A 16,891-nucleotide genomic window follows, 5' to 3' on the forward strand; every position below is an offset into this window, starting at 1 on the left:
AGCTGTTTAGGTTTGGTTTAGGGAAGTTTGTTTGGTCTAATCTTTTTTCCTGCCCGTGCCCACCTCATATCAGTAAATAATATCTCCCCTGGAGATGAACAGTGATAATCTCACCAGCCTGTCCAATTGGTGAGTTTGTTTCAATGAGTCACGCTCAGAGAGGAGGAAAAGTATTTGCTAATGGCTCATGTTCTTTCCATGCATTGTCTGTAATTCCATAGCAACCCAGACTTGCTGTGAACCACACAAGAAAGCCAGGCCAGGTTGCTGCAGCCTGTGTGCCCTGAGCCAAGGTTCTGCTGCGCCTCTTTCCAGGTCCCCAAGCACGGATTTCCTGGCTGTCCCAGGGACAATGCAGCATTAACACAACGGGGGATCAGTCTCTGCACAAAAAGTTCCAACATGAGGGAGAAGAGGCTGACCACTGGTATGTAAAGCTCTCCCAACAGGACAAAGGGGCAGTAACCACTTAGGGCTATGTCTCAGGCTATGGGGATGACAACTCCCAGGAAGGAGATTTAAATTATATCCTTGAAATTCATACAGCAAAATTCTTTAGTCCTAAGAATGAAAGATCATAAACACTTCCCTCATATGCATCCCAAAGAAGGGAAGCTGTTTCTCAAGTGGCTGAGACTTGGAGCATATCTGTTTCACCTGGGAACATTTCCTGTGTTGCCTGTTCCCATGATTTTATCATGAGTTTCACAATATCTAGTGTGTTTAGCCCCAGCTTCTTGAGTCATGGAATTACATGGGAATCTCAGCTTTCTTTATAAAAAGAGCAAGTTTTTAGTCTTCATGATTTCAGAGTAAAGCTGGAAAATGTGACCTAAGTGCACCATAAAGGCTCAAAAGCAGAAGACAAATACCCCCAATATATGATTTTTCAAAAAAGATCTCATGATATTTAAGATAATCCCACAATTTTTTTGAGATCTGATTCATGATTTTTAAATGCTTGGGGTTGGCAATACAGCATTTCCTTAGAGTTTGTTTTATTTCCTCAGATCAGGTTATTTTATTTCAGAAAACCAAGGGAATTAGTAGAGTCCCATCACTTATTTAATTTTTCAGAGTAATCTCTAAATTATGTGTGCAGTCAAATTGACCTCAACAAACATAAATGGAAATGTGTTGGATGAATAACAAGTAGTATTTTATATCTGTGTTTCAGAGCCTCCAGATATAACAGAAGATGCATTTGTAAGTAAACTTTAAAAGGACCAATAATTATTTTCTGTTTTGGGACTACAGAGAAAATAGCAGGTCTACTACTATATGGTTTCTTATTTCTTCCATTGTAGTAGCTGAGCATTGACATGTTTTTCCCAGCAGGAATACTGCTACTTCTGACAATGTTTCTTTAAAAAAAAATGTTTCTCATTGTTTCATTTGATTAAGAAAAAAATGCTGCAGTGTTAGAAAAAGTGAAACAGAAATTTAAAGGGAATAAGATTGCAAAGATAAAGAAAAGCACAATGGTAGAGGAAGGAAGGAAGAAAATAGTTAGTTGGAAGGTCCAATTGATATGTTCTACAGATGCATTTTTCTTACCATTTTGAGAGCTGATTCATCTGTTCTCTGCTTATTGCTTCATACCAAATGACATCCCTTTCCCTGTTTGAATGCCTATGCAGTATGCATGTTTTTAAAACATATTTAGTTCTATCTCTGATGGAGACCCCCTAGGTGCTACTCTAATATAAATAATATATATTGAAATCCAGGTTAATTTCATTTAGGAATAAACAAAAATATGTATAATAACATATTAATAACCTAGCTGAACCAAAAGTTTACATTGGGTTAGGCTCTGATTCTACAATCTACTCCATGTGGGCAGACCCCTTGACTTCAGTGGAACTCAAGTAGGTGCATGGATCCACTATACAGAATTCAGCGCAGGATCAGGGTTTCTATAATCACTTTAAGGCTTTGACATTTAAAGTGAGCACTGGATTTTTATCTATGAGCACTTTTTATTTCAGTAGAAGCTGCATTAAATGTACTGTTCTATTGTCTTACCAAGTCTATCTGTGTTCAGATCCTCCTTGGGTATCTTATAACATCACTCTGTATCTGTGTTAGAACACTCACGGCAGTGATATGGCGAAAGCTAGTATATAGAATAGAGACAGTGTCATGGGATATGTTTCCCTAGAAAATGTAAACAGCATTTTTACAGGATACTACTGACAAAATGATCATGCCTTCACTGCTTTAAGACTGACAGTAATAGGACCCTTGATACCTGTATACTGTATGCAGGCAAAATTCCCAATTACTTCAATAAGTTTTGCCTGCATAAGCACTGGAAATTCAAGCCATTTGTAGTTCATCCAGACTGCCTATTGGAATCATGAGATGCTTTTAATAATTATAACTTGGATTGTACACCGTAGAACACATCAGGGAAAGAATTAAAAGAAAATGCCTATTGCCACAAACATCTAAAATGCTTTTTTGTATATAAAATTATATGGACTTTAATGGGCAAATAGTAAGTGTGTAAACATTATTTTGAAATGAGAATAAGACTGGTTGCTGAAATAAAAGTCCCATAGGAAAGTTTTATTGTTTTTTCATATTCTTTAAAAAACTTGCAGATAAGTGCAATAAGTAGCAAAGCTTGCGTTAACAGTGTAGTATGGATTAATGACCCACTTTGTTTATATTTCTTGCTGCTATATAAGACTTTAAAGAACATATTCCTGGCAAATAAAAAACACGTGTACCTGTATATTTTCATAGGACTTCTAAATCAGTGAGTAATAAATACTTTGTTTCAAATAATTCACTTAGATGAGAGAAGTATTTACACTATATATTATTGTATCTAATCATCATCAAACTAGTCTTTACCCATTTCAAATCTAATGATGTATTACTTATGCACAGCAAATGTGAAATATAGATACTTTTTATACATGCACAACCTGTTTCTAACAAAACTTTTCACATAAATAAGAAAGTCCTTATGCACTTAGGGCTCAATCCAATGTCCACTGAAGTAAATGGGCGTCTTTCACTAATTTCATTGGGCACTAGATCAGGCCCTCATGCCTTGATTCAGGAGAGATCTTAAGCATATGTTTATTTAAAGCATGTGCTTTTCATTGTCTTCAAGTTAAGCACATGCTTAAGTGCTTTGCCAAACTGGGGCCTAAGAACCTGGTTCAAAGCTTATTGAAGTCAATGGGAGTCTTTCCACTGACTTCACTGTGCTTTGGATCAAACCCTTTGATCCAAATTCTCCTGTTTAATGCTTAGTTCAAATACAGTGAAACCCCGCTATAACGCGATAATTGGGGTCCAAAAAATTCGATCGCGATAAATGCGGGGTCACTTTATAGCGGGGTTACGAAAATTTACCATTTCAAGCCGGTCAGTTTAAGTCTTGTAAAAAAAAACAACGGTTATCCCAGCGTGTTTTAAACACAAAAGTAGTAATTTAATTACATGTACATGAAAGAAACATGTTAAATCGACTATACTAATCATTGCGCAGAGTGCAAAGTCAATCTGGTTGCATGACTCCATAATTTTAAATTTCATCACTTCTTAAAAAAGCTATCTAGTGTGGTCTGTTTATTTGCCGCAAACTGTTGGCTTCTAGCAAAGTCAAGTATGCTTCTGAGTTGGAGGATTTTGACGCTGTCCACGTCTTGAGTTTCCAGCCACCTCAAACTGGCTTCTAGGTGCTTTACTGCCTCAGACACTTTTGGTGGGGGAGTTGAGGTGCCATCATCGTCGTCATCATCATTATCGCCACTGGTTTTGGGCTCTGGTGGTGCAGCTTCATTCTTCCCGCTGACATTTGCAACAATTTCATCATCTGAGATGTGTTCATATATGGGGCAGATGTCATCTGCTGAAAACCAGTTGAGGATATCATGATGACTGTTAGCTTCTTTGGCTAAACATACGTCATCTTCAATGAATCTTGTAAATTCAGGCTCGTCGTCATTACCATCATCGTGTGTAGATGATGGAAAAGCTGGACCAAGACCCTTTATCCAGCATCGTTCAATGCAACATGCAGAGATAGCATCCCAGGCTTTCCCGCTGAGGTGACAGACTTCTTTCAAGTTGAGTGATGCCAGTGATGTGTCGACGGAGGAGTTGTTATCCGCTACCATCCGCTTGATCATTTTGCGACGATAGTTTTGCTTAAATACCGATATGATGCCTTGGTCCAGTGGCTGGATTTCTGATGTAGTGTTCTTCAGGAGATAAGAGACTTTAATCTTGCCATCACGACTGACAAGATTTTCCGCTGGGGGGTGGGCAGGGCAATTATCCAGCAGGAGGAGAGCTTTTTCCTCCTGCTTGAGTTTTTGCAAATGAGCCCGAACGGCTGGCACGAAAGTTTTATGGAACCAGTCTTTAAATATGGAGCTATTCATCCATGCATTCTTGCTGTTGGTGTATTCAAAGGGAAGGGCCTTCATATTAACATGATGAAAACATCTGGGAGACCTTGCTTTTCCGATCATCAGAGGTCTGACTTTGTGGCTGCCAGACTTGTTGACGCAAAACAAGAGAGTGACTCAGTCCTTCCTCTGCTTAAAGCCTTCTCGTTTGTGACTATCAGTCTTGGTTGCGAGGGTGCGATCTGGTAACATTTTAAAGCATAAACCAGTCTCGTCGCAGTTGTAAACTTGATCGGCTGTGTAGCAACCTTCCTCCAGCAACTTTTTAAGCTCAATTGGGTAGGAATCGACAGCCTCTTTATCAGCTGAGCAGATTTCCCCAGACACAAGAACTTGGCTTATAGTGTGCCTTTTCTTGAATCTGTCCAGCCAGCCGTTACTCGCCTTAAATTTGGATTCATTTCCATTGATAAGGTGATCAAATTTCTCTGCTTGAGCTTTCAGAATAGGGCCAGAAATGGGAACTCCTTCTGAGCGAGCCTGGACAAACCATTGATACAAGGCTGAATCTAGGCTTTCGTCATTAGCAAACTTGACCTTTTTACAGGGTAGGCTATGGAGCTTTTCTTCTTCTTTTTTCCACCCTTGCAGAGTGGACTCGCTAATTCCTAGATCTCTAGCAAGCTGAGTTTGTTGTTTGCCCTTCTTTAGTTGATCCAGGGCGTACAACTTCTCTTGGGCAGAAAACGACTTGTGTTTGCGAACTGGTGTATCCATAACGGTAAAATATTTTTAAAAATATAGGAAATTAATAACAAGTTCATAGGCAAACACCATACACGTGTACAACCCGAGAACTAAGTGCAATGGGCCTGCAATGGCCACAAGTCACTTTATCCTATAAGAATGGATAGAACGCGGTTTATTTATAAATGTAGTTAAAAAAGTACAGTATTCCAGCAAAACGCAAACAGTACAGTATTATGGCCTTAAAGGGGCGCCAACTTATGATCGCGTTATATGCAATTTTGCATTATCGCGGGGCGCGTTATTGCGAGGTTTCACTGTATCTTTGCCCTTCCCCTTCCATGCCTCTCCCAGGTCCTAAGTGCTGGTACACAGGAAGCCACTGTGGAGCTGAGCTTGACACAGTAGTTCTAGGAATGTTCATGCCCTATATGCCCCATCAAATACTGTCCCCCATGTGCATAGTTGCACTTAATCACCATGGAGGAAGCGTCAGGATTTGCCTTCTTAAGAACTTTAACAGTGCCAATAGTTAGATTTAGACTACAGACAGTTTTTATGCTCAGAAATAATAAAGTGTTTGAGAAATTGTATGCAGTGTTGTTGAAGCTGTGTCAACCCCAGGATATTAGAGAGACAAGGTGCGTGAGGTAATATCTTTTATTGGACTGACTTCTTTTGGTGAGAGAGGCAAAGCTTTTGAGCTACACAGAGCTCTTCTTCAGGTCTGGGAAAGGTACTCAGAGTATCACAGCTGAATACAAGATTGAATGGATAGTTTAACATAAATAGCACATATTGTAAGGGACCATTCAAGGTGAAGTGGCCCATTAACACCCCTGCAGTCCTAAGACAAAAAGTGAGTTACAGATTGTTGTAATAAACCATAAATCTAGTGTCTTCATTAAGATCATGATTTTTGGTCTAACAAAGTTATGAATTTAAGCTCCCAGGCTTGTCTTTTGAAAGTGTTGTGCAGGTTTCCTTTGAGGATGAGGACTAATAGATCAGCTATAGAGCCATCACTTTGTCAGAAGTGTTCACCCACAGGTGATATGTTCTTTTTCATTTTCCTGTGTGAGTTCATTCGTGAGCACAGTGAGAGTGTCTGGTTTCATCCACATAGTTGCTATTGGGGCATTTAGTGCACTGGATGAGGTACAACACATGTTGTAATAGGCATGGGTAGGACCCAGGGATCTTGAGAGGTGTGTTGGAGGCGTGTTGAGCATTGTAGCAGTGGAGTTTTGTCTGCAAGTTTTGCATCTGTTGTTTTGGTAGGGTCTGGTGCCGCTTTGAATTGGTGTCCTGGTCTGTGGGGAGCTTGCTTCTGATGATGAGCCTGGAGAGGTTGGGGGGTTGCTTGAAGGCCAGAAGAGGGGGTTCAGGAACAATTTCTTTCAGGATGGGGTACCCATTGACTATGGGTTGTAGTTGTTCGAGGATATACCCCATATGAGTTCCAGTATGTGGTATAGTTGACAAGTAGGGGTGTGTGGTTGGAGGGGGCTTATTTCTGTATTGTCGCAGGTTGTCTCAAGGTATTTGACCCATTAATAATTGACATTATTAAAAACTAGACAGGATTCTCTATCATGAAGCTGACATATTTTTAAAAAGCCAACAGAGAATATATTCTATGCTGGTTTGTTCCTTCTCCCATTGACATGAGTGGGAGTTTTGCCATTGATTTCAGCAGTTAAGATGGGGGAAATTCCCAGTTTGGGCCGGCCCCAACTATGGCATACTACTGCTTGATATGGCGGGCCAAATTCAGATCTGGTTAGCACCCTCTTATTCACCTTTGGTGGCTACCCCATTGTGGGTATCAGTTTGGGGATGGAAGCAGCTACATTCCTCTTTCTCAGGTGCAGATGGGTGGGAGGGTGTGGAATAAGTCAGGAATATATAGGCTACTTGCAGATCAATTTTTTTCAGAAGTAAATTTGCAAATTTCCCACTTTTACTAGCTTTTAGGTTTACAAGTGTTTTATCTATACGTTCTTTGGCACATGAACTGTCTTTGTATGTTTTGTATAGTATTGAGCACATCACTGGTTGACAGCAACAAGGGCCGGGTTCAGTATCTAGGGGTTCTGTTTCAATAACACAATGGAAAACCGGCTCAAGCCCCCACCCAGTGACCTGGGACAATTACATACCACCCCCCCAGGTGCCTCTAATAGGCAATACTTCCTCTCTTGCAAGCACAGAGTCTGAGTGTAGCAAAAGCCTTTTAGTAAAGGAGGGAAACAATGCAGCATTATGTTGGGGAAACACCACAAACAGGATTCATAACACAAACCATGAGCAAAAGACTCACCATCAAGTAAGTTTGGCAGTGTCCTTTTCCCCTCAGGGTCTTAAGTCCAGAAACCCAAAAGTCACCCCTCCCACAGTTTCTGTCCTTAGTCAGTGCAGCCCCCAGAGTTCAGAAGTTCATCTGCAGAGTTTACCTCCCAGCCTGGCTGGAAGTGGGGGGAGGTATGGGGGCATCTTACATGCTCCACTGCTTGGGTCGACGGCCGATTGCCATGCCTTTCCACAGGGTTTTGCTGCAGTCTTCACTGCCAGCTGTCCTGCTAGCCGCTCCTCTCTACTAGCCGTCCTGCTAGCCGTGCCTCTCCCCTCCTCTCCACTAGCCATCCTGCTAGCCACTCAACAATATGTCTTCAGCCCCCCCCCCACACACACACTTAGCACAGCTCTCAGTGATTTCAGCTGTTACTAGGGGGGCCTCAGTGCTGGCGCACTCAGAACCACTCGCCCAAAGTAGGTCTAATGCTTAGACCTAAGAATCAGCATGTAATAAGACTACTAATGGAGTCAAAATTAGCTCTATTACACAGCAGAGACAGGAGGGGTCAAAATGGTGTTTAAGGCCCTCAGAAGAGGGGGCCCACACTACTAGGTACACATACCTGTTCCCAGCCTCTCTTAGTTCACTGGGCTTTGGAACCCATGTCCCTTGCCTAGCGAGTGCTACTTAGTTGAGGGCAAGTCCCTCCATCATAAAATGCCAAGTACAGTTCTACTGTCCTTGATTCACATAACCAGGATAACAACACTTTATTACTCCTGCCACGATAACAAAGAGACTGGGGGTCCCACAGCAGCCAAAGTGACCATTTGGGCAAGCAGTCCCTTCATGCTAGGTGGGGTGGGTGTGCCCATGCAAATGAGATCAGCCCCTGAAATCCTTTTTCACAACTTACCACCAGATGTCAGAGTAGAGCTCAGTCTGACTCTGCTTACATGTACAATCAATATTAAATAACAATACAATGACACAGTGAAAAGTCTACTTTTGTGCAAAAATTCTGTTCTGCTTTAAGGCAAATCATAGTATAACAGACTATAATATATACAAATACACATCAACATAGATTACTTTAAACATTGTCTTGTGTTTTCATGTTCCCATAGGAAGATTATTTAGCGACAGATGATATGCTTGTGAACTACTTTAATGAATTCTTGAATCTTCCAGTAAGTATGTTATATTAATTTCTTCCTAAACCCAAGAAAAAACTTTATTGTGATTAGTACTAAAGCAAACTGGCTTGGAAACGCGTATTGTGTTTTTTAAATTAAAGTGTTCTGTTGGCTTTCCAATTCTTTTGAAGGGCTTCTATATTTTAATGGTAGCATCTAATGTCTTAAGATGTTATCACCAGTAAAGCTTTGCCAATATCTATAAAATACAACATAGTATCTGGACTTCTTGGGATATAATTTCTCTTGCTTCAGGTCAATCTATATATGTAACTTGCAGTTCATCAAAATATTATAGATTAGAAGTGAAGAAGACATATTTAGTGCTTATGTTAAAATACCTTTGAAAATCAGGCCACTTTTATTTAGGTGCCTAATTTAAGGCATTCAGGTTTGCAAATATTAGTCCTAGTTCATCTCTTGGTCATTGAGACTAAGGACCAAATTCAGCAGTGGTGCATCTCCACTGATTTAATTTAGAGGTGCACCTCCCCCCCCACATACACCATTATTGATTCTGTCTGAAAGTAAATTTCCCTGATTTCAGTGGGAATTTTGCCTGGGTGAAGATGGTAGAATTGGATTCTAAAAGCCAGTTTTTGATTTTTAAATAAAATTTGTGAGCATGTAAAGGAATATACCGGAGTGTGGGTATGGCCCACAGTGATGATACTGTCTTCTCACAGAAGCTCTCTCCCTATATACTGTATAGTACCTCTCACTGCAAGTTTCCTGGGAAACTCTCTCAACTAAACAACGAAGGCACTGTAAGAAGAACGTGGGAGTTCTCTCTCCAGCTGCTTTAGTATGTGTGAATCCAAACCTAAACCTGATGTTCTTTAAGCCTAGGCCATCTATTGAGAAAGCTGGACTGTTCTGTGATGTAGCAATTTTACATCTTAAATGGGTCAGATTTTCCTCATCACAAGAATGCCCCCTCCACCCCATGTTTGTTTGGAAACTGAGTTTCCATTTGAATTTCCTCCAGATCATTCCATCACAAAGGGTACGTCTATACTTACTTCCTGGTCCGGATGTAAGCGATCGATCTTCTGGGATCGATTTATCGCGTCTTGTCTAGACGCGATAAATCGATCCCGGATCAATCCTGGCAGTGCTTGCCGTCGACACCGGTACTCCAGCTCAGCGAGAGGAGTACGCGGCATCGACGGGGGAGCCTGCCTGCAGCGTCTGGACCCGCGGTAAGTTCGGACTAAGGTATTTCGAATTCAGCTACGTTATTAACGTAGCTGAATTTGCGTACCTTAGTCCGAAGTGGGGGGTTAGTGTGGACCAGGCCAAAGGATGGTGGGGATGGAGTCTGCTTCCCTAAACCCATGGATGTCCTTGGACCTACCCTGCACAAATCTCAAGACACCTAGTTCAGGGCCGGGCTGTCTGTCAGAAGTCCCTATGTTTCCACAGTGCTTAGTCCACCATCTTGCCTCCATGGCAGCACAGACCCTGAGCCATGCTTCCATGGTCTGAGCACTTGCAGCAGTCCCTGAAATCTACAGAAGACAACTCACATTGGCAATGCTGACTGAGCAAGTATTGTTTTACACAGGTAACCCCTGAGGGTTTCTGGGGGAACAATGCCACAGAGTCTCTCTTATACATTTATCCGAAGTATTTTAATGGAAACTAATATTTATTAGACCTTTTTATTAATAGTGGTCTCATCACCTTTATTTTCTCTTTGATTTCTGCTGAGGGGGTTCTCGCTTCAGGATTAAGTTCCTTTATTATCTGGAATACTGTAGCCTGAATATTTTATATTCCCAACTTCCCTCCTCTTCCAGAAGATAGTGCAACATTCCTGTTCAAAGCACTGTCTTTTTGACTTTGTTATGCTGATATAGCTGTTGCCTAGAAACATAATTACCCAGGTCTGTTAGTATTTAGGCAACTAGTTAAACTGAAGAAATATCATGTGACTTGATGCAACAAATCAGAGGCAGCATATATTTCCTTTGAGACACTCTCTCTTTTGATTTAGAATATACCATCAGTGTATGGAAAAAATATAGCACTAGTGACTCTGTATAGCGCAGAGCAATACTCTGTTGTAGTTTACAGTACATTCTTTAAACAATTTGGTTATCATACTATTATTCAGTACATTCTGACACCAAATGATGTATACTTTAATGAAGTTGTCAGAAAAAAACTTTTTGAAAGATAAAATTATACAGAATAACCAAAAGGACACTTTTCTTTTGGTCTGAGGTGCAGTGATTTGAGAAAGTGACTAATTTAAGAGCAATGGTCCTTTATAAAATACTTAAAACAGAAATATTGTAATAAGCATATTTCCATCTCCAGTTGGCCAGGTAGCTACACCTTCTTTGTTGGATATGGACCTGGGCACTGTGAACTATACATTCGTCACCTCCAGGAATATAGTTTACCAAAGCATGACAGTTAAGGACACAAGATAGATACATCTGCTTCAGTGTATACAGGCCCATCTACACAGTAATACAGCTGAATGGAAACACATTTCTCCTGCACGCTGCAAGCCACACTGGCTTCCCATTGCATTCCAGATCCCTTTTAAAGTCCTTTTCAAAGCATTCAGTGGGCTGGGTTCTGGTTATCTAAGGGACTGTCCTTTTCTTTGTGACTTACCACAATATCTGCATTAATCAGGGATGCTGGAGCTGACAATACCCAGCTTGAAACTCACAGGGAGTGGGCATTCTTGGTGGCATGCCCTTGGCTGTGGAATTCCCTTACAGCAGAAATCAGGATGATCATGGATTTTACCAACTTCAGATTTTAAGACCTGCTTCTTTTCAAAAGCCTTTCCACTATAAGTGCCTTAAAGAATGGACAATGTTACTTCTCTGGAGATAAAAACATTTCAACACTTCTATGGTATTAAAAATAGATATATTTTCCTCTCTCTTCAGTGCACACAAACACACAGAGACATATTAATGGTGTAATGTGGAGTGGAAGATGAATATAGTCCTGCAGATTGATTATTACTTTGTTACATGGTTTTATTGGCACCCAGGTACGATGGTGATGGCTGCAGAAGAAATTCCTAGACACACAGTCTAGGTAGGGATCTGGAATCTTTATGCAGGCAAAACTTCCATGGGAGTTTTGCCTGAGTAAAGAAGGACTCTAGGATTTGGCCCATTGAAATTATCCTGAAAATAAATTAAACAAAAGAAATAAAATAATGTTTAGGCTAACTGCACTTTCAGAAAATAGACACTATGGGTCTGATTGCCCTCTTACTTATACCAGTTTAAATCAGGAGTAAAGTGATTTAAAACTGATGTTACTGGAGCAAAATCAGAGCGTGGATGTGTGGGAGAGAGCAAGTCAGATGGCTGACAAAAGTTAAAGTATTCCCCATTTTTAAGACTCTAAACCCCTTTGGAAGCACCATATCATGGTCAGTAGATCCCCATAATTTCCAGGCTGCACAGAGGAAATTTGCATGTGCCTTGGCACCACTACAACCTGTCTCCAAGTGGATTTTTCACCACTGAGTACCTGCACCCTAGGTTATGTTGCCAGAAACTGCCCTAACCTAGGACTAAATCTAAATGAAAGCCTTCAAGAAGTAATTTAGACCACTGTTTCTCAAACTGGGTTCCACGGACCCCTGGGGGGTCCATGAGGGTACTCTAGGGGGGTCCACGGGCCCCACTGATCAACTCCTCCCCTTACCGCCCAGCGCCTCCTACATGCCAGGGAACAGCTGTTCCCTGGCATGTAGGAGGTGCTGGGAGGGAGGAGGAGGAGTGGGGACAGGGCACGCTTGGGGCAGGGGGCAGAAAGACCTGGGGAAGAGGAAAGGGGAGGAGTGGAGAGGGGGCAGGAAGAGGTGGGGTGGGGCCTTGGAGGAAGGGGTGGAGTGGGGGCGGAGCCTGGGGCTGAGTGGGGAGTCTTGGGGGGGCTGTGAAAATTTTTTAAATCAAAATGGAGGTCCTCGGGTTGCTAAAGTTTGAGAACAACTGATCTAGATCATCAGAAGAAGTTGTCCTTATTTCTCTCCTTACTGACACAGATTGACTGATTGACAAAAAGCTAATTTCTTCTCCATTAATTAGATCTTTACCAATTGCCCATGATTTGCTCCTTATTCAGCATTGGGAGTAAAATCCTGGCCCCACTGAAGTTAGTGGGAGTTTTGCCATTGACTTATCTTCACCTAGGATTTCATCCTGGACTCCTAAAGCTGCTTAATCACTTGTAATGGTTTGGACTTTCATTGACATTTATGTAGAGTACACATCTTAAGGGAGTTTTGGCAAAGTCAAAAAGATATTGTATGATTTATTAGGACTTACTCTGTTCATTTTCTCCCTGTTCAGATTCTGATCCTAAGAGATGCTGAGCGGTTGTCATTCATTTTCTCTTGGGTTTAGGCTATGAGACTGTGGGTGGGGTTTGGTGAACATAGTTACACATTAGGAACCTCAGCTGAAGTTAAATATTTTTGACAGCTGTAAAAGCTGAGGCATAGAGATGGATACATCTGATGTCCTGGGCGTACAGTGGTGGTTGCTGTTTTGGGAGGAATAAAGGACAGTTGCCATCAGTACAATTAATTATAAGGCTTTACAACTCAGAACTGTGCATTCAGTTTGTTCTTCAGCCAAGAACATATTCAGCTATTGTGTTTGCATTTGATATCTGAGAGGTTTATTTGCTTTCGACTGTTTGTGTATGATTGTTTGTTTATTAAAATTATCCTAAACAGCAATATGAAAACAGCTGTTTTTGGTTTTTTTGGCTTAGTGACTTTTGTGAAACTGAGTTGATGTCCCACATAGTGGATGTTTAGGATACGGCTGGCACTTATGGCTTTCAAAAGCAGGAGGGGGTGTTTTGCCACCAGGCCAAACTAAGTTGATTTTTGCCTTTCAAATTTTATCATAACATTTTTGAGGGTCCTGGATTTACTGCATATTTTATCACAGATATAAAATTATCATCATAATAATAACAAGAAATGTTTATTGTTTTTTTCTTAAGCAGTGACGTAAATGCTTCCTTCCCCATAAAGGTTTTAACAGTTCTAAGGGTGTTTCTATTTGAGGCGCTGATAATATTCTCTATCTGGTAGAGTTTTAGCTTGTGTGTGTGTGTGCACATACTAAGCCTGGTGAAAGAAAACTACATCTTTGATGCTGATTTGGTCTCATACACATTATTTGAAGTCTTACTTTTTTCATTCCATTAGTGTATATGTCTTATAAATGATTTGTTGTCAAACATCCAAAATGACAACACAATTTATATTTAAAAAGTTGTCATTGGCATCTGTTTCACTACATTAACGTTGCCAGATGTTTTCTGTTCAGTTAATTAGAATGCACAATGAAAAATCCAGCCTACGAATCAAGTACTAGAGATTGAGTAAAAGTAGATATGAGTGATAAATTAATGTTGTCCTTGGTTAGTTTTCAATTTAAATACCATAGAACTAAAATAATCCGGTGATGTCTACTCAAATAGTTCCAGATTATGGAATTTCTATGCCTCGTTTTCATTTTTCTGCAAGGGAGAACACATCAAAGCTTGGGAAATTTTGTTTTTTTTTCTCCCCCTGACCCTCTTTTTAAAAATAATAGGAAATGAAATAATAAAAAATATGTTCAGTCAGTATTAAGGTTGCACAATAACTCAAAAATCAGAAAATGCCCAAATTAAGGTTAAATATATAAGAAATTTGCAGATATTAGGTTGGGGGGAGTTCTGGACACAAACAAACAGAGACAATACAAAACAACAACAGAACCACTTTAAAATGCAGGCTAATAAATCTGGAGAAAAAGAATCGAAGCCACAAAGAAACCTGGAAAATAACAATGTCAAAAGAGATTCACGGGTGAACAGAACATTAGATGTGCCTTTGTAGAGTGATATGGCTGTGAAACGTACCACTACAGTTGTGGACAGTATGGTCCTGACCCAATAAAGCCTTTAAGCATATGCTTAACTTTAAGCATGTGAATGGTCCTACTGACATTATGGAAACTACTCACATGCTTGAAGTTAGGCATGTGTTTAAATGCTTTGCTGAATCAGGGCCTATAGGTAGAGGAATTACATGATGTGAAAGGAACGTAACAGACCATTTCTATGGTTCTGCTGTAGCCTAAGATATTGTGTTCAGATCTGGGCACCTCATTACCAGAAAGATATTGACAAATTGGAAGGAGTTCAACATGGTTACTTTGGATTTAAAACGGTGCAACAGAGAACAGAATCTGGCCTATGGTATGCATTCTCATAAAAAAACAAGAAGCTAAATGAAATGAAAAATATGCCAAGTGAAAGAAAATAATCTTATTCTCCAATATAGGTAAAACACCAATTTTACAAACTCTGTGTGAAATCCTGACCCTACTGTATGAAGCCAAAGGGAGTTTTGCCAATGAGTGGAATATGACCAGGATTTCACCTTCTAATTTTTATGAAATTCTTCTTAATGTAAAATGTTTGTTGTCCTACAATTTGATTGTGGGCTATTTGTATGTTCTGCTTTTACAGAACCTCAATTTCACAATGTTTTTGGGCATCATCCAAGATTTTTGATCGGCTCTATCTGTAATTTCCCCCAACATTTCTGCTGAATGTAAAAATTGAAAGGTAGGATTAGTTTGGGTTTATAGGAAAAATGGCAGTGGAAAATCTGGTATCCACAACACTCAGCAAACTAATGATGACCATACTCTGCTTTTGGGTATTGCTCAGACAGCCCTTGGAGTTGGCAAAAGTTGCATATGCATAGCTAAAGGTGGGATTTGGCCCATCCTATATACTACACAGTACCTGATTGAATTGGCAGTATATGGTAAGTTTCTTGGATTTGACTTTTGGTAGGCTGTTGACCTACTATATCTAAATACGAGGCATAAGCCTTTACTATATATGCCAAACACTCAGAATGATCCACCCACCAAAATAGTAGAGCAAGAAGCTTCACTGGATATGGGATTCAATAATTTATGGTATAAACAGAGAAGTGGGGACCTGATCCTGTAAGTGAGCTGCTTGCAGAACTGTTAATAAAGACAATGGGAGTTACGTGTGTGAGCAAGCACTTGCTGTATTGGGGCATATATTTGCATGGGAAGAAGGTAAATTAGGGTCTGAAATGAGTGACATAGTTTGTAATTAGATATAGTTGAGAGCTGTGGTAATAATTTATTGGAAAACCTTACAATGAGCAGGAAAAGTGGCAAGCATGCAGATTTACTATTGCAGTCCCTAGCAAAAGCCATGGAACGAAGAAGGAAAATGTTTAATGATACTATCTTGCATTCTGTAAGGTGCTTCCCTACTGCAGAAACAGGAATTTTTATATGAAAGGTTTCTCTTATTACAACTTCTTTTGCAGACCTTTGCAGAGCCAGTTAAGTTTAATCCTGATTTTGGCGTTTTTGAAGTAGTTAATGATACCCCACAATGTCTGGAAAACCAGCTGAAAAAAATTCTACATAATCAGAAACCTCCCAGTCCCATTTATGATGTTACAAGGAAGGCAAAGAATGATGGGCAGCTTTCCAAAAAGAGCAGCATTTTTCCAGACTTCAGTGTTGACCCAAATTACAGTATTATGGTAAGCACGTTATGTCCAGTGACTTTATATTTAAATCCAATTATATTGATACTGACAGCAGTTACTGTTGTGTTTGGCTTGTTATCTTGGGAAAAATGTTAGTTTGTGTGTTAGGAAAACAGTATGATGGGCCAAATTATGTCTTGAGATGCACATAGGTCTTCCGTTCAAGTGAATTGAACTACACACGTGCATCCTGTAAAGTAGAATTTGTTTCGGTGGTCTGAATGCTCACTAATATTAAGACAAAAGTTAGGCCATGTCTACAGTGGGAGCACTTTACCAGTATAAGAATACCACAGTACTCTACTGACAAGGCATTCCTGGTATAGATGCAGCTGTACTGCCAAAGCAGTATAGAAAGAAAATAACATTCAGTATACTGGGAAACTTGGTTTATTCCCATTGTTGCTTATATTGTATTGGAGTAAATTATGTGACTCTAGTTTCTTTCATTCAAGGCTGTTCTAATTAGGGCTGTTGATTAATTGCAGTTAACTCACGTGATTAATTCAAAAAAATTAACTGGGATTAAAAAATTTAATCATGATTAATCACACCATTAAACAATGGAATACCAATTTACATTTATTAAATATTTGTGGATGTTTTTCTACATTTTCAAATATATTGATTTCTATTACAACACAGAATACAAAGTGTGCAGTGCTCACTTATT

General features: G+C 40.0%; 1 protein-coding gene across 1 annotated transcript in view; it reads left to right on the top strand.

The window, feature by feature from the left end:
- Nucleotides 1-402: 402 nt before the first annotated feature.
- The window catches only part of RGS22 (regulator of G protein signaling 22), a 112,181-nt gene continuing 95,692 nt past the window's right edge, over nucleotides 403-16,891 (top strand). Inside the window, exons 1-4 of the mRNA XM_065398291.1 lie at nucleotides 403-427; nucleotides 1,178-1,206; nucleotides 8,550-8,612; nucleotides 15,991-16,212. Coding sequence (XP_065254363.1) covers nucleotides 403-427; nucleotides 1,178-1,206; nucleotides 8,550-8,612; nucleotides 15,991-16,212 — 339 coding nt within the window. The remainder of the gene's footprint in view (nucleotides 428-1,177; nucleotides 1,207-8,549; nucleotides 8,613-15,990; nucleotides 16,213-16,891) is intronic.

Source organism: Emys orbicularis, chromosome 2, assembly GCF_028017835.1.
Source record: "Emys orbicularis isolate rEmyOrb1 chromosome 2, rEmyOrb1.hap1, whole genome shotgun sequence".
NCBI lineage: Eukaryota > Metazoa > Chordata > Testudines > Emydidae > Emys > Emys orbicularis.